The sequence below is a fragment of the Lissotriton helveticus genome, chromosome 1_1 (assembly GCF_964261635.1).
Source record: "Lissotriton helveticus chromosome 1_1, aLisHel1.1, whole genome shotgun sequence".
Lineage (NCBI taxonomy): Eukaryota > Metazoa > Chordata > Amphibia > Caudata > Salamandridae > Lissotriton > Lissotriton helveticus.
The window spans coordinates 1,896,655,801-1,896,674,796 of NC_136057.1; the positions used below are offsets into that span (position 1 = coordinate 1,896,655,801).

Sequence of the window (18,996 nt, forward strand, 5' to 3'; positions counted from 1 at the left end):
ACTACTTTACTCACTACTCTACTCTACTCACCTCACTACTCTACTCACTACTCTACTCACTACTGACTACTCTACTCACTACTCTGCACTCACTACTCACCTCACTACTCTACTCTACTCTACTCACTACTCACTACTCTGCACTCACTACTCACTACTCTACTCACTACTCTACTCACTACTCTACTCACTACTCTACTCACTACTCACTACTCACCACTCTACTCACTACTCACTACTCACCACTCTACTCACTACTCACTACTCTACTCACTACTCACTACTCTACTCACTACTCTGCACTCAATACTCACTACTCTACTCACTACTCTGCACTCACTACTCACTACTCTACTCACTACTCACTACTCACTACTCTACTCACTACTCACTACTCTACTCACTATTCACTACTCTACTCACTACTCACTACTCCACTCACTACTCTACTCACTACTCACTACTCTGCACTCACTACTCACTACTCTGCTCACTACTCACTACTCTACTCACTACTCTACTCACTACTCTACTCACTACTCTACTCACTACTCTAATACTCTACTCACTACTCTACTCACTACTCTGTACTCACTACTCACTACTCTACTTTCTACTCACTACTCTACTCACTACTCACTACTCTGCACTCAATACTCACTACTCACTACTCTACTCACTACTCTACTCACTACTCTACTCACTACTCTACTCACTACTCACTACTCTACTCACTACTCTACTCACTACTCTACTCACTACTCACTACTCTACTCACTACTCACTACTCTGCACTCACTACTCACTACTCTGCTCACTACTCACTACTCTACTCACTACTCTCCACTCACTACTCTACTTTCTACTCACTACTCTACTCACTACTCTACTCACTACTCACTACTCTACTCACTACTCTGCACTCACTACTTTACTCACTACTCTACTATACTCACCTCACTACTCTACTCACTACTCTACTCACTACTGACTACTCTACTCACTACTCTGCACTCACTACTCACCTCACTACTCTACTCTACTCTACTCACTACTCACTACTCTGCACTCACTACTCACTACTCTACTCACTACTCTACTCACTACTCTACTCACTACTCTACTCACTACTCACTACTCTACTCACTACTCACTACTCTACTCACTACTCTGCACTCAATACTCACTACTCTACTCACTACTCACTACTCTGCACTCACTACTCACTACTCACTACTCTACTCACTACTCTACTCACTACTCACTACTCTACTCACTACTCTACTCACTACTCACTACTCTGCACTCACTACTCACTACTCTACTCACTACTCACTACTCTACTCACTACTCTACTCACTACTCACTACTCACCTCACTACTCTACTCACTACTCTACTCACTACTCTACTCACTACTCACTACTCTACTCACTACTCTACTCACTACTCTACTCACTACTCACTACTCTACTCACTACTCTACTCACTACTCTACTCACTACTCACTACTCTACTCACCACTCACTACTCTGCACTCACTACTCACTACTCTGCTCACTACTCACTACTCTACTCACTACTCACTACTCTCCACTCACTACTCTACTTTCTACTCACTACTCTACTCACTACTCTACTCACTACTCACTACTCTACTCACTACTCTGCACTCACTACTTTACTCACTACTCTACTATACTCACCTCACTACTCTACTCACTACTGACTACTCTACTCACTACTCTGCACTCACTACTCACCTCACTACTCTACTCTACTCTACTCACTACTCACTACTCTGCACTCACTACTCACTACTCTACTCACTACTCTACTCACTACTCTACTCACTACTCACTACTCTACTCACTACTCACTACTCTACTCACTACTCTGCACTCAATACTCACTACTCTACTCACTACTCACTACTCTGCACTCACTACTCACTACTCTACTCACTACTCACTACTCTACTCACTACTCTACTCACTACTCACTACTCTACTCACTACTCTACTCACTACTCACTACTCTGCACTCACTACTCACTACTCTACTCACTACTCACTACTCTACTCACTACTCACTACTCACCTCACTACTCTACTCACTACTCACTACTCTACTCACTACTCTGCACTCACTACTTTACTCACTACTCTACTCTACTCACCTCACTACTCTACTCACTACTCTACTCACTACTGACTACTCTACTCACTACTCTGCACTCACTACTCACCTCACTACTCTACTCTACTCTACTCACTACTCACTACTCTGCACTCACTACTCACTACTCTACTCACTACTCTACTCACTACTCTACTCACTACTCACTACTCTACTCACTACTCACTATTCACTACTCTACTCACTACTCACTACTCTACTCACTACTCACTACTCTACTCACTACTCTGCACTCAATACTCACTACTCTACTCACTACTCTGCACTCACTACTCACTACTCTACTCACTACTCACTACTCACTACTCTACTCACTACTCACTACTCTACTCACTATTCACTACTCTACTCACTACTCACTACTCCACTCACTACTCTACTCACTACTCACTACTCTGCACTCACTACTCACTACTCTGCTCACTACTCACTACTCTACTCACTACTCTCCACTAACTACTCTACTCACTACTCACTACTCTCCACTCACTACTCTACTCACTACTCACTACTCTACTCACTACTTTCTACTCACTACTCTACTCACTACTCACTACTCTGCACTCACTACTTTACTCACTACTCTACTCACCTCACTACTCTACTCACTACTCTACTCACTACTCTACTCACTACTCTGTCCTCACTACTCTACTCGCTACTCTACTCACTACTCTACTCACTACTCTAAACACTACTCTACTCACTACTCTAAACACTACTCTACTCACTACTCACCTCACTACTCTACTCACTACTCTACTCACTACTCACTACTCACTACTCTACTCACTACTCTACTCACTACTCTACTCACTACTCTACTCACTACTCACTACTCTACTCACTACTCACTACTCTGCACTCACTACTCAACTCACTACTCTACTCACTACTCACTTCTCTACTCACTACTCTACTCACTACTTTCTACTCACTACTCTACTCACTACTCACTACTCTACTCACTACTCACTACTCTACTCACTACTCTAATCACTACTCTACTCACTACTCACTACTCTACTCACTACTCACTACTCTGCCCTCACTACTCTGCACTCCCTACTCTGCACTCCCTACTCTGCACTCCCTACTCTGCACTCCCTACTCTGCCCTCACTACTCTGCCCTCACTACTCTGCCCTCACTACTCTGCACTCTGCCCTCACTACTCTGCCCTCACTACTCTGCCCTCCCTACTCTGCCCTCATTACTCTGCCCTCACTACTCTGCACTCTGCCCTCACTACTCCTCCCTCACTACTCTGCCCTCCCTACTCTGCCCTCCCTACTCTGCCCTCCTTACTCTGCCCTCACTACTCTGCCCTCACTACTCTACACTCTGCCCTCACTACTCTGCCCTCACTACTGTGTGTGTGTGTGAAATACGTACGTAAAAATCAACTCAAGGTGATGGCAAATAAAACACGCCGCAATCTACATAAATGTTTTTGTTTATTGCGAAAATCTCTGTTAAACTCTAACATATTGAAGGGAGGAGAAAACAGCTACGGAAATGACTCCTCGCAGAGAAGAGGCAAATGTTCGTGCAACAACAGAAATATCTTTTCAGAAATATTGAAAGACTGCGCAGTTTTATTTTAGAAGACACGCGGATTGGCGAGGCAAGGGTGCTTGTATGCGAGGTATCTTAAAAAATACTGTGACTGCCCTTGAAGCTACAGGAAACTTCTTTCCATTATCTCCGCGTGAACGTGGCACTCTGACAGCTCCTAATTAAAATGAATGGACTGCCGTGCGCGAAAGGTAAATGTTAAACGCGCGCATGATACATGCAATGCAATGGTGAACGCGCTCGCACCATCTGGATTGCATTACACGGGCACTCTGACAGCTCCTAATTAAGATTAATAAGTCTGCCGTGCGCGAAACCGCACACAATATGCCAAATCGGGCGTGCGTAAATTACATATAGCCTATCACGTCAAGGCTACTAAATAGACAGCACAGCGAAGACGAATCACTAGGCAGATGCCAGAAAAAACGCGGCGCGCACTAAAGAATGTGCCAGCAGGACCCCTTTCTGAATTCTTTTTTTTTTTTAACACATAAGAGCTCGGAAGCTCCGCCCCCCACTTCGTGGAGGCATAGGCCCGAGCCCTAAAAACAGATAATAACGACTGAATGTAAGAAAGTGACTCTGTATATATTGGACCAAAGTAAGGTACAGTGTGTACAGAGACCACAGTCCCGAGAGGTTTGACAGAGGCTACAGTTAGATATAACCTTACTCTCTAAAGTGGTAGCTTGGTCGAACAGTAAGGCAGTATCAGAGGGCAGTGTAAAGCATTTGTTGTACAGACTCAGTCAGCAAATGGTCTCACACACTCAAGAACTAAATTCTAGGCCAATTGTTTTGTATCAAAACATATAGTTGTTTTAGTTTAGAACCAACAGGGTATCAAAATATACTTTCTCAGAATGGATTACTTTAGTTAAATACTTTTCAAATTGGCAATAGACTCTTTGATTACAATAGGCAACGTTTGTTGCAATAGGCAACACACTTTCAAACACAATGCAACATTGAGCTCAATGGGAATTTCTAGTTAAATGCAATTAATTACTTTGTCTGTCTAACCACAGGACTGGATCCTAGATTCAGTCCCGGCACAAGTGCTGTAAACAGTTAAGTAAAAGTGTTTTGGTTACAGTAGTGATTTTTAAGGAATATTATTGTATTTTAAAAGTTGACACTTATGGAAATTCAGTTTGCAGGTAAAGTATGTTTACATTACTTTTGTAATACAGTGCTGGGCTCCTAGGTTCAGCACTGGGACATCTATCTAAAACAGGCAAGTAATTAAGTTTTTATCATTGGCACGATTTTTAAAGAATATTTGTAAGTTTCAAAAATCGACACTGAAACTTTTTCAGCAAAAAGCAGGCAATGATATCCTATGGAAGGACATTAAAGTTACTGGTAAGTACGGTTAAAATTACTTTTCAGTGTCAGTACTGAGCTACAAGATGCAGCACTGAGGTCTCTCCTGATAACAGGTGAGTAAATCGGAATTTGTTGTTTGGCTGATTTTAGATGAATATTTTAAAGTTCCAAAACTCTGCACAGAAAAGTGAGTTATCGGCTTTTAGGTAAGTACTCGACTGGTAGAGTTAAGGTTCTGGGCATAGACTCAGGGGTCCCCCAGGGTCAGGTAGGTACAGTTGGTACACCCTCAGCAGCACAGGGGCAGCCGGATGCAGAAGTAGTTAGGCCCAATGTTATCCAATGAGAGGCAGGGGGCCTTCCGTTGGTGACTGCTGGCTAGCAAGCAAAGCGGCTGTGGGAGCTGGACTCCTGGTCACTTGCTCAGGGCAAATGGGGAAGATGATTAGGGCAAAGGGTGCACTGCCAGAGGCACTAAGGCGGCTGGGTGCAGGGTGCTTTTGAGCCGCCGGGCGCCCAATGTCATTCAGCGGAGATCTTGAAAAGGGAACAAAGGCTGCAGGCTCGTGGATGGAGATTCTTCAGGAGCGACCAACACTTCGAGGGGTAAGTTGGGATCTTGGAGGATAGGTAGGCACCCCGGAGTTGGTCATAGGAGGCCGGGGGCGCCGGGTGCAGGAATGTCTTTGGACGTCAGGAAATCTTACCCTCTGCTGGTTGCGGTTGGAGGGGTCCCTGATCTGAGGCTGGAAGCATCGTCGAGGAGGGTCCTTGGGCACTGGATTCCAGGTCAGAATCGCCGGGGGGACGTCCTTGGGTCTTTGTCCACTCTGCACAGGCCGGGCTCGGCGGGTGCGGAGTGTGCTGGATTCGTGGTTCCTGGCTGGCACCAAGAGTATTGCTGTTTGAGTAGAGCCACTGCTCATGGGAGTCCCAGTCTCTAAGGGGGTCAAGGCAGGCAGGTCCTCCGGGGTTCTTGAGGTTGCTGTCCGCAGGATACGCCAGGATTTAGCAGGAGCAGGTTCAAGGATCAACAGGCCTGTAGGGCTGGGGTCAAGTCAGTTGGTGTCATCCTCTTGTTAGCAGCTGCACGGCAAGTCTTATTCTTCTTGGTCTTCTTTCTTGTTTCGAAATCGGGATCTGAGGAAGGAAGGTTCAGGGTGCCCCTAAATACTAAATTTAGTGGCGTTACAGGTAGGGGAAGAGCAGGGACCAATAGGTCCCTGTCCTAGGGTGAGTATACCCGCTAGCCTGATCCTCTCCTGTGGGAGGGGGCAGGAGCCTATCTCTGATTGGGCAGGGCTCCTCATCCTCAAGATGGCCGAAGCCCGTAGTTGTGCTTCACCTCGCCTCTCCCACCTGAGGGGTGGAGATTGGCACAGGCAGGCACACACCCTTTCCTCACGTAGGGTTATCCTGCCAGTCTTCCCGCCAGAGTGGGGGTCAGCACTGGTGGGGGCCAGTTGCTGAGTACAGCAAGTGGCCTGGAGAAGCTCACAAAGGCGGCATGCCTTTGAAGTTTCCCCCTGCCCATCCTAGGGGAGGAGACCTAGCACCTCGCCCAGGATGTGCATTGTTGCAGGCCCAGGAGAGTGGGAGCTCTCCACCCAGGGGTCCAGCAACATGTATGCTGTGTGGCAGCCTAGGCAGCCTCTCAGACAAGACGTGGATTGTAGGTTAGGTTTCAGGGGGCATCTCTAAGATGCCCTCTGTAGTGTATTTGACATTTAATCCCACACTGGCATCAGTGTGGGTTTAATGTGCTGAGAAGTTTGATATCAAACTTGTCAGTCTTCAGTGTAGCCATTATGGTGCTTTGGAGTTCATAATGACAACCTCAAAGCACAATATACTCTTAATGGCATCACTGCACTTACAGTGCCCAGGAATGGCCCTGGGTACTGTAGGGGCACAGGGCTCATGAACCTGTGCCCACACCACTGGCATAGGGCACCCAGCTAGAGGGTGAATGGTGTATGCCAGGGCAGTGGGTTTGTGGGCATGGCACACAGGGATGTGTGCCATGTCAACTCCTTGTTTAGTTCTGAGGACACTCAGCCTGCAAGGGCAGCGTGTCTGTGTCAGGGAGCAGGGCCCCTAAGGGAGGCACAATAATTGCTGCAGCCCTTAGGGGTCTTCTCTGGTCATAATGCCCTGGGCACCTATGTTACCATTTACCAGGGGCTGACATGTGGCCAGAGATGCCAATTGGGTTTCAGCTTCAACACAGTTTTAGTGAAGGAACACAGGCCCTGGGCACCTGATAGGCAAGAGCCCAGGGCACACCCAGTCACAGTACATCAGCAATTCAGCAAAAAGTGGGAGCATACCATGCAAGAAAGATGGCACTTTCTCACACTGAACATAATGAAGGATATGGAGATAATGCAGGACAGGAGTCACAGCTAAAGTATATGATGGTGAGGGTGGGGCACCTAGGGGGATGGGAATAAGAGGATAAGTCTTGGACTAAGGATTAAAAGAAGGGGTGTGGAGGAGCTAGGACAATGTAGGACAAATCTCAAAGAGTTCAGACTGTGGACTCTCAGCAGTATGAGATTACTTTTCATTCAATCTCATATGAGGACTCACATCTAGAAATCCAAGGTCATCCATAAAGCAACGTAAGTAGGTGATCATTTTGCTTGGACAATGAACTTCTGGCCCACAAGGAAATTGAGAATCAAATCCAGGAATCACTGTCGGAATCGAGTTTCCTTGTCTTTTAGACCACATTATTGTTATAACATAATGTTTGCCCTGGTTGTTATTAGGCATTTATATAGCGTACAACTGGTCAGTAGTAAGGCATCCCAGCACATTCAGTAGCCCTAGTCATGTACAATAAGGTGTACCTTCATGCAAAAAGGGGACCCCCTCTGAGGAAAATGATTTTAGGTTAGGGAGAAGATGGGAAAACCAAAACATTCAATAAAGAGCTCCCTCGTGACCTATATTTCTTTCATCAAAATGAAATTAAATTCAATATGTGCTAAACAGTAATGTAGTCATACCAACAAAGATGTTAGAATGAAATTGATTTTAACATGATTATTTATTTAGCTACTTTTTTAACATTGAAAGCATATGTACCAAAAATTCCATTAATTTGTCTCATGTTTTATATAAAACAAATACACATTTATGATAGAATAGTTTTTTCTCCTTTTTTAAAACCTTTTTTTATAAACATCAATATATACAAAACTACAACATAAAACTCTAGAATATGTAAAGTGCACTGTTAAACTTATAACCCCCGAATGAATACAATTAAACATACAAAAAATATTTATACATACACAAACAGAAACTATCCAGACTCATACAGCATTCACACAGGCATATATATCTGGGTAAAGGGGAGACATAACGTTGCAGGGTCTCCACGACCATGTGAGATGACTACGTTCAGCAGGATCTGAACAAGATCCTTCTTGAAAGAGCGGCCACCTGTTCTGGCCCTGCGTACCTGAGGTACGGCTCCTAGTCCCACCTTTTCTAAAGAGCCCAATACATCCAAAGCCTTAACACAACTTATTTTCAGCCGCAACCATAGTGGAATCACATCCTTGCCAACTTACACGTTGCCACTGTGTGTCACACGCTTTCAGCTACCTTCACACAGTCACCCGGTGAGGAGCCAAAATCACATGGTAGCAGGAGAGCACTTCACAGAGATTTGATTTGATTTGAATTTTTGTAAAGCGTAAACAAATGCCTGAGGCATCCTGGCGCTAAGTGACAGAAGTTAGTGAACAGCTACAGCTTTTATTGACTAAAAAACTGGCTTTTTCGGAATAGGAGCAGGGATGAGGATGTTTTCAAATCTAGAGGGAGCAGATTCCAGTTCTGCACAGTACAGTTAACAACGATCCTACCTTCCCAGGAGCAAAGTTTGTAGGAGTGGAATGCCACATTATTTGCTGAAGTTGAGCTAAGTGTCCTGCCTGGCACATACCATCTGAATTTATCCCTCAAATACACTGAGCCTAGTCATGAAAAGCTTTCCAGCTCTTTTTTGGAGGCTGTAAGAGGCGAATGGCCATTAAGGGGTGTGAAAATACCCCGGGACATCAGTGACAGCCTCAGCGACCCTTTGCATTTTTGTGTGGTGAGAGGGAGCGGGAGGATTTGTGGGGGGCAGAGTGTCTCTTAGGTAGCTCTAAGCATGAGACTCTGCCTCCTCGAAAGCCCAGCCTGTAGGAAGCTGGATCTGTATATACTATACCAAAGTGAGGTATAGTGTGCAAAGAGTCCAGTGGAACCCCAAAGGTAGGCAGGGGTAAAAGTAGATAGCACCTTACTCTCTATTTGTGGTAGGATGGTCGAGCAGTAAGGCTTTAGCAGAGTGTAGTGTTAAGCATTTGTTGTACACACTCAATCAGCAAATGATATCACACACTCAAAGACTAAACTTCAGACCAATTGGTTTTGTATAAAAATATTCTTAGTTATTTTATTTTCTAGAACCAAGCAAGGCACAGGTAAGCAATAAATAGTTTACAGTAGTAATCCAGTTTGTAAACAGTTTGAATTCCATTTGTATATGCACTTTGATTTGATTACAGTCGAGCTACTAGTAATGCAATGCTTTGAGATACTCTATATATACTTTGTATTGGATTTTTAGTTGAATGTCAAGTAGATTACTTTGCAGATTACTTTTCTTACACAGTGCAGTATACCTGGATACCGCACTGGGACATTTCTTTTAAACAGGTAATTAAAAGCGTTTTTGTTATTTAGCAACAGTTTTGAAGGGTTTCTTAGATTTTCCAACTCCACACTTGGAAACTTTTCTCAGAAATACAGTCAATGTTATCCTATGGAGGAAAATAGGGTTATCGGTTTAAAGATAAGTATTCGGTTGTGGGAGTTGGTATTCTGGGGTAGACTCAGGTGTCCCCCAGGTTCAAGGATGCACTCTTGTTACACTCTCAACGGCACTAGGGAGGTCGGTTGCAGAGTGCTGAGGCCCAAACTTATCCTATGGAAGATAGGAGGCCTCGGGTTGGTGGCTGCTCACGAGCAGGCCACTGGGTTGTGGAGCAAAGCTCCTGGACTTGGATTTCAAGCCAGCACAAAAGGTGCACCCTCAGCGGCACTGGGGCGGCTGGGTGCAGAGTGCTGTTTTGGCATCGGGCACCCAGTAGCTTTCAATGGGGAGTCTCCAGTTTGCAAACACACTGCAGGCTCAGCGACAAAGGTCTTCTGGGTGCGACAACCACTTGGAGAAGTAAGTTGGGATTCTGTGGGTTGGTTAGGCACCGTTGGTTGGGTTACCCAAGGCTGTGGGGCGTCGGGTGCAGGGGTTGTCTGCAGCCGCGGCCCGTGGTGGGAGTTACGGTGGGGCAGGGAGGCGGGGAGGGGGAGGGGCAGGGTGGAGGGTGCTAAAAACCGGCATATGGATAATTGCAGGTAAGTAAACAATTTAATTCATAAAACGAATTTCGTAGTGTGCACTGCATCGCATTTTGCGATGCAGTGCGCACTACGAAATTCGTTTAATTAATTAAATTGTTTACTTACCTGCAATTATCCATATGCCGGTTTTTAGCACCTTCCACCCTGCCCCTGCCCCTCCCCCTCCCGCCTTCCTGCCCCATCCTTAACTCCCTCCACGGGCCGCGGCTGGTTGTCTGTTAGGGTCGGATCTTCTTTCCAGCTCCTGGTAGCTGTTGGGGGGACCTTCCGGTTTGAGGCTGCAGGCATCGGCTGGAGGCTTGAGGCAGGTCAGGGATCAACGGATCTCAGGTCAGGATCACCGGGGGGACCTCCTCGTGGTGTTGGGCCACTCAAACTCGGGCCAAGGGCATCGGGTGCAGAGTGGTGCAGACTTGTGGATCCTGCCGGAGCTGGAATCTCTTGGTGAACAAATCCGGTGTTCACGGGAGACAAAGTCTTTGGTTTGGAAGGCAGGGCAGGTCTTCTGGGTTCTTGAAGTTGCTGCTGATGGACACACTGGAGTTTTGCTTCTGCAGGTTCGAGGTGGGGCAGGCTGGTAGGCTGGGGCCAAGTCAGTAGGTGTCCTCAACTTGTTAGCTTTGGCACGGCTGTTCTGTCCTTCTCCTCTTCATCTTCTGGTTTCTTTTCTGAGGAAGCAAGGATCAGGGGTGCCCCTAAATACAAGATTTAGGGGTGTTGGGAGGCATGTGCCTCACCCTGGTTGGCTGGGTCCTCCATCTGCAAGATGGCGGGGACTGAGAGTTGTGCTTCACCTTGCCTCCCCCACCTGAGGGGTGGAGTTTGCAGAGGTGGGCACACCTCTCCTCCTCACTTGGTTTTCCTGCTGGTTCTCCTGCTCAAAGTGGGGATCAGAACCAGTGGGGACCAGTTGCTGAAAGCAGCAAGTGGCCTGGGAAAGCTCACAAAGGCGGCAAGCCTTTGAAGCTTCCCCTTCATGGACCCTGCCCATCCTGGGGGGGGGAGGCTTAGCACCTCGTCCCAGGATGTGCATTGTTTCAGGCCCCCCAGAGCCGCAGGCTCTTGACCCAGGGTTCCAGAAACATGTCTGGTGGTGGCAGCTGAAAGCAACCACTCAGCATGGACACTAGTGGTAGGTCGTTTTTCAGGGCACATCTCTAAGATGCCCTCTGTGTGCATTTTTCATTAAATCCCACACTGGCATCACCCGCTTTGGCAGTGCGAGGCGGTGGGTTGGCTGCAGGGCCTGGCTTATCTCCCCGTGCCTAAAGTGAATGTGTGTCCTCATGTAACGTAACTGGTAATATGTAAAGCGCTCATCATGTTAGCACTGAAACTACCACAAGCTATCCTACAAACATGCTTCCAAAGTGTGAAAATACTACTAAAAATAAATGTACAAACAACTGCTCTCCTGAGAATGTGGCACCAGGATTCCCAGCTCAAGCCATAGCACTTTGCACGTATGTACGTGCAAACTTTAATATTGCATTTAGTCTTTAGATTCTTATTGTAACTCTTTGCTTGGTTCATAGTGGAATAAAATGAAACTTTGGACTATGAATCAATACTCTGAATCACAAGCTTTCAACTATTGTACGGACATTTCTATATATATGGTAAGCACATTGTGTATTACAAAGGTTCAGGCTGAGCTAAATATTTAAATAACTGTGTAGTGGGCCATTTGTTCCTGGCATTTCACTCGCTCCTCCTGCGACTGTTTAGTATCTCCAGATAAGGTTAGGAATAAAGAACGCTCTTTGATGAAACTATATGCATTTGGGACTTACAGAAGATTTGTTTGGTGAGTATCACATGGATTCAATATCTATTAACTGGAATATTGGACAGAATAATAACTACATTTTAGGATTTCCATTTCCTGGAAAATACCTGGGACATTTGTTCTGCTGGTTACCCGTAGCTTATACTTTATAAATATCCTATATTCTTTTCCATTTCCCTTTTTCATCTTCTTATCTTTGAATCTATATTTCTTGTGTTTCTTTTCTTCATGCTAACTTCATTCACTCTAGAGTCAAAGGGAAATTGATGCTGTTCCTCTCATTGGAGTTATTTGTTGTGTACAATCATACTATTGTCTCATCATCTAGGTTGTGTTCTTTGTTTTATTTATGTTGTAAGATAACCTTTTTGTTATTAACTCTGTTCACAATGATGTTTCTTTCTATTTTCAACTGTACGTAAGTTATGTTATTGTATATGTTTCAGCCTGGTAGAAGCTGATTTTTTCCATGAAACACGTATTGGCAAATTTAGAGATTATGTACTCACAACTTTATAATGTGAAAACTTCATGGAACATAACATTCTAGTTTTTTCCCTTTCTTTTTTATTGTATGAAATCTTCAAACAAGAATGAAACATACCTGTTAACAATATGTTTTTCAATGGAAGACATACAAGTATACAATACAAATTACAATTTTGTTGAATGATGATTTTTGTGTATTTTTGTACTCCCCACTACTCTCCGATATTTATCCACCACACTGACAGTGAGGGCCACGGGGGGAGCCCCAAGGCTGCCAGGCCCCATTCAGCTCCTCACATCCAGCGGGAGCCAGCATTGCTCCCACTTGCAGGTAGCAGCTAATATTGCTTCTACCTGCAGAAAGGAGCAACATTTGAAACTGTTTCCCTGCCCGTATCACTGAGGGCAGGCAAACAGAGCTAAAGTCTGATCCCAGCGGGTGGGAGCATTTTTGAAGCTCCTACCAGCTGGCAGCGGACTTGGTGTTTGCTCACGCTTGCCAGGAGATTTAAAAATGCTACTGCCTAGCAAGAGCAAACACAGGTTTCTCTGCCCGCACTGCTGCGGGCATGAAAACCGTTATGTCCTGGGTGTCGGCACCCCTGGACATAGCTGCTGAGCCGGCCTCAGGGGTGAGTTTCCCAGGGCCATTAATGGCCGGGACTTGACTCCTGGGCTTTTTCAGGCTTTGATAGGGAGGTGTGTGCCCCCCTCCCAAGCCTCTTGAGGACAGGGACGGGGGTTGTGTAGCTCCATCGTATAAATAATAAGATTGACCAAGAGAGGGGACTCCCTTAATCGTCTCATTGCTCAGGGAGAGGGGCAGTGTGTCCCCCTCCCCATACAAATTATTTTTGGTCCTTAGGTGGGCTCCCTGGGGCCTCTGAAGGTTTGATGAGGGGGGGCCATGCAGGCCCCCTTTATAAACAAAGCCCGGGGGTAGTCTCCCTGTAACTTATAATAAAAAGCTGCTTGGCCGACATTTTTTTATTTTTTTGTATTCCACAAGAGGAACACAACATTTGTGGCAGCTTTTTTTCCTTTTTGGTCCGGGGGAGGGGGACTTATGGGGCTCAGTATGCCGGAGTATTCCTACCATGCCCCCATATATCTTCTTCTTTTTTTACTACTTCAGGACTATCTCCACAAGTCCTGTAATGGCTGCAAGCATCTTTTTTCTCATGTTGCTGGTAGCCAATCAGAGTGCTCGCTCTAACGGGAGCCTGACTTCTAGGCTGTACTTTTAAACTGACGTCCAGCGAGAGTCTCCAAGACTACGGAAAATGCATGGGGTTTTAGCATTTTGACACCACCGTTTTTTTCTCAGCCCTCACTTGAAGGGTCAACCTGAAGGGAGCTGAGGTGACTAAACTTTTTTATGGAAAATTCATGAAGATTCGTGAAACAGGGCCAAAGTTATTAGCAAACCAAAAAAAGCTCTTTCTATTTACATATACATACATATACATAAAGGTTTGTTTTGGAATATGTGTAAGCCTATATTTTTTTTAAGTAAAGTGTGATATCTTCACTTTAATATTAATATAACCACATAATGTCAACGTGACCATCAATGAACTGCAAGTCAAGTCTATTAACTGAAACCGTATTGAATTGAAATTACCTGAAGTGTTCTCCCATTTGATAGAAATCTGTGTTGGCTATCTTCTTCCACATGCTGCCCATCCTTCTGCCACAAGATCTTAGGGGCAGGATTTCCTGTCGCTAGGCATTCTATCACAGCTGTCTTGTTGACCAGTACTGTGAAGTCCTCAGGCAGCTCACCATCAGCTCCCTTGATGAATGGTGGCACTGGACAGGTGAAGAAATATGATGGTGAGGAATTAAAGGTCTTGTCATCTCTTCTGTAGTTAAGAAGCAAGTGTACAGTTAAGAAGAAAAACCTCTGCCTTCTCAACCCTTCAAACCAAATTTGGGGCATTGCATAGTACTGTTTAAGGGCACAGTTATCCAATGGTGGCCCATAAGGGCCAAAGCCATGCCAGGTTTCCAGGCTATCCATTCGAGATAAAACTGTTTACAATTTATCAAAATGGGAATTATTTATATAATCTCTGGATCTCGTTGAACTCTGGCCTGGCTCCGGTTCTTGTGGTTCAGCTTTGACTATGCTTGACTTAGGACACCTGTCATGAATATTGTTCTTCTTGCTGAAAGGGGTAAGTAGAAAAACAGGTGTTGTTTGACAGAACTCGCAGAAGATAAAGGATATGTCTTTCCAAGGATACTAAATTCTTACCTCACCATGCTTCATGTACAGGAATATCTTTTCTCACTTCAACGACTGCAAATGATTACTTACACTTTAAATTGCACTTCCAGTGCATTATCCCTAGATGAAGAGGCCTGAGACGTATAATCAAGCTTTTTCAGTCATCTACCATGGAAAATAAATAGCAGCACCAAGGTTTCCCCAAGCTACCAATTATGTGGGATTTATAGAAGGTAACAGTGTTGTTCTGTGTTGATCGATGAATGCCTAATTTGTGCCAGAACTTCAGGATATCCACACGAGATAAAATTACAGATTGTTATTTTAAATGGAAATCATTTCATATTCTGTGGTACCCAAAAAGCATGACAGGGCTCAGCCCTCCAAGGTCTGCATTGGTAAACTCTCCTGTATAATAGGGTGTTCAAATTAGTTATAAATGTCAAAAATGCTAAGGGCCTTATTACGAGACTTGTGGAGATGCGGCGGTGGCAGATCCTGCGTCGGGTGGTCAGGCCGACGTATTGGCGGCCCGACCACCCGATTATGACCTGGGCAGTCAGAGCGCCGAGGGACAACCGTCCCTGCTAGGGAATCGCCATTCCCTGGCATTGGAGAGGCGGTCAGTGGCTGCAATATGCTTGGCGGGACCGCCACTGTCCCGCTGAGCATATAAAGAATTTCCTCTCTGCCAGGGTTTTCATGGCAGTTCTACTGCCATGAAAACCCAGCTGTAGAGGAAACAAAGGGGGCCCTACATGGCCCCCTGTGCCTACACCGCATGTGGATGCACACAGAGGCGCATAACATGTGCCCCCCTGTGGTCATGCGCATAAGTTCCTGCACGGTGTGGACTTTCAAGTCCATGCAGTGCAGAAACCTTGTACGGTGGTCCTATTGCAGAGCATTTTTCAAAGACACCGCCACCATTAAAAGAGGCACCGCCATGGGACCGCCACGCGAGCGACCTTCGGCAGACAAGTGGCGTGGCAGTTTGCACCGCCGTGCCACTGCTCCGCCAAAAAAGTCGAGATCGGCCCCTAAGAGTTTTGCACAATAGAAACTAAAGATAAACTAACATCCTGCAGGAATTACGAACCGATAATATTGACTACCAGTTTATCGTTATTGAACATATGAATAGGTAAGTGTAGATTTACTATTCTTAACTCCATCTCTACATGCCTTGAAGATACATATTGTCAAGGTACCTTTTGCATATGTAATGTAGAATGTTATTGCAAACATTGGGAACAAACATTAACAAATATTACCGATATTCTGTAACTCCAAGCGCGATATTCTCAGTATTCTCAGCTCCTTCTACCAGACCACTATTAATGAGGGACACTGTAACTTCCTTGCAGGTGACTGCAAAGAAGGATAAAGCATACATTTGATGGGGTGTTCTCACTTTTGCTAATATGACAAACTTCAGACTTTATGAAGTTTACAAAGTCTGGCAAAATTAAAAGGTTTTGTCCTGTGGTGACAAATTGCACAAGAAATGGGTTTTGCGTAGAAGTTGTTAGCAAAAAGCCTTTCTTTTTGCATGAGAATTGCCCCACTAAAAAGTACTTATCTGAGGGCTGCATTTTTGGTAAAATCTGTTTCGCCCTGATTTTGTTCTTGGATTTGGAAAAAAATTGCCTGAACTCTTTGTGAATGTTACAAAACCTGCAGTCTTGAAACACATTTCACACAGTTTGTGGAGAAAAACCTTTACAATTTGATTCAACCCTAATAAAATTCTGAGCATGAAAAGCCGAGATTGGTTCAGGTGAATCTGAAGGTTGATGATCTTTCTCACTTTGGCCATTGGTAACCATACCTACACATCAACACATTATAAATAAATGTACTACTTGACTTCTACATGAATTAAGTTATTCTGTGGCAGCAATGTGTGTGATATACAGCGAAACAGGCAGAATGGTAATTTATATCAGCTGTCTCAGGAGTTTACCACAGGGAATCACACAGGAGAATAAGAAATCATAACGATCCTGTTCTTATTTTGAATGATATTTCCGATAGACTTATCACCCAATTATGTTGTTAAAGCCTAACATGTATTGCTGTTTTTCTATGCATTGCAGTGTTGTGCTTGGCATGGAGCCAGGGGTGTGGTCACAAACATATTGGTTATCTTTTCAGACATTAATCATGTCTCTCAGTGATTTGTGTGATCAACATTCCACTTGAAAGGCAGAAGCATCAAACGCAAGGACATACAATGATGTTAGACAGTCTTTTATACCAGACACAGAAAAAGAAGATAAGTAACAATCTTTGAATTTGGAATTACTTTACTCATCACCTAGATGGGTATCGGGTTAAGCCTGTGGACGAAGTGGGGAACTCACATAGAATGCGGACATCATAATGAATAGAGTCTTCGCCTGCCTCATTGACAGCGACACAGGTGTATCTTCCAGCATCCGAAGCTTGAGCACGAGGAATCTGCAGTACCCGTCCCCCTGTCAAGAAAATATCACCATGAGGAATCTCCATAATGCTACACATTCTGTCAAACTGGAAGCATAGAACCATTAACATACATCCTTACATCTTTAGGCAGAATTGATTCATCGGCGTGTCTTCTATTTACTGAATTCAGGAGAGACAGATGTGTTACTTTGTAAAGAATTTCCCAAATATACATTCAAAGCTAGGCACATATCTGAAGTATGGTCAATTGTTTATGTTATTGGCCTTACATTTGTAAAACTATTATTTGTCCTTGCTATGGTCCCATAATCCCGCGAGCTCTCTGGAATAAGACATCTGCAGGAATGAAGGCTCTCCTTACCTTTTATCTAGACATCAGTCTGTAAGCCATTCTGTAAAAGCGGTCCACCTTTGCAGCTCAATAGTATTATCATTTCCGTACATAAGAAGAGTTTGAAAATGGGCCTACATCATTAAGACCAGTTGACATGATCCATCTTACTATGAACTATTGTAAAATGACCCTAAGTGTAGTTGAAGACTTGGTTTATTTTAAACACCATTCAGCAGGATTTCGACCAGGTATTTTTACAATCATCCAGGGATTCACTTTCTTCCATATTGTTTAATAATGCAGTACATTAAAGTCAATGTTTCTGCGCACTGTATTCTAGTCTTCATGTCTGTCTTTGACCTAGAGCAGAGACCAATTGTGGAACAAGCGAGCAGACATGGGCACGGAGGAAAAGAAAAAGAATGAACAGAAACGCCAACCTCTAAGTAAGGGTGAATCAAGGAGGGATCTTGAGAAATCCTTTCAAAACAACAAGCGGAGTGAAGCAGGGATGCCTGCCACCACTGACATTATTTTGACTTTAAATAAATAAATAACTTACATGAGGAGCTGCTGACTCCTACACATACTGCACCTGCAATTGATGGATTTGTAGTTTCAGCATTATCATATGGCGTCAATTCTATTTTTTGATCCCCAAATGGCATGCAAGTGCAATTGCAAATTCTTAAAGGGTGTTTGGAGACAAAAGAGATCTCTGAGAGGATTTTACCTGAGAGGTGCGAATTAAATGGAGTGAGGCATTCTCCATAGCAGGGCTTAACTGCCTTGAGCAATCTGGGATGGTAAAAACATGTTGGAAGCATAAAACATAAATCAGAGGCATCTCAAAATGTAGTTCTTCACTTCACTAACAGCATGGCTGCAAATTTTCCACCTACATTGATAAGGTGGTACAAGTTAGGTCGAGAGTTAAATAGTGCATGGAACAGTTATGTGGGGCGCTGGCAGAAATGAGGATTTGTAAAATACTACTCCATTTCACAGAGTTTTTAAGCAATAGCTCTAGAACTGTATTTCAATTATAACTTCACTGAAAACAGGCACAAAACAGCCCCCTTTAAGCTGTGCTGTAAAAAACCTGAAATCTATTTCCAACAACCTAATCGGCAATGCCTGGAGAGAACGGAGAACATGAGGGAGCT

The 18,996-nt window shown here is 44.5% G+C and overlaps 1 protein-coding gene across 1 annotated transcript in view; it reads right to left on the minus strand.

The window, feature by feature from the left end:
• The window catches only part of HMCN1 (hemicentin 1), a 1,257,483-nt gene that overhangs the window by 461,535 nt on the left and 776,952 nt on the right, over positions 1-18,996 (minus strand). The window contains exons 55-56 of the mRNA XM_078642741.1: positions 17,412-17,525; positions 14,437-14,624 (exon numbers count right to left, since the gene is read on the minus strand). Coding sequence (XP_078498867.1) covers positions 14,437-14,624; positions 17,412-17,525 — 302 coding nt within the window. The remainder of the gene's footprint in view (positions 1-14,436; positions 14,625-17,411; positions 17,526-18,996) is intronic.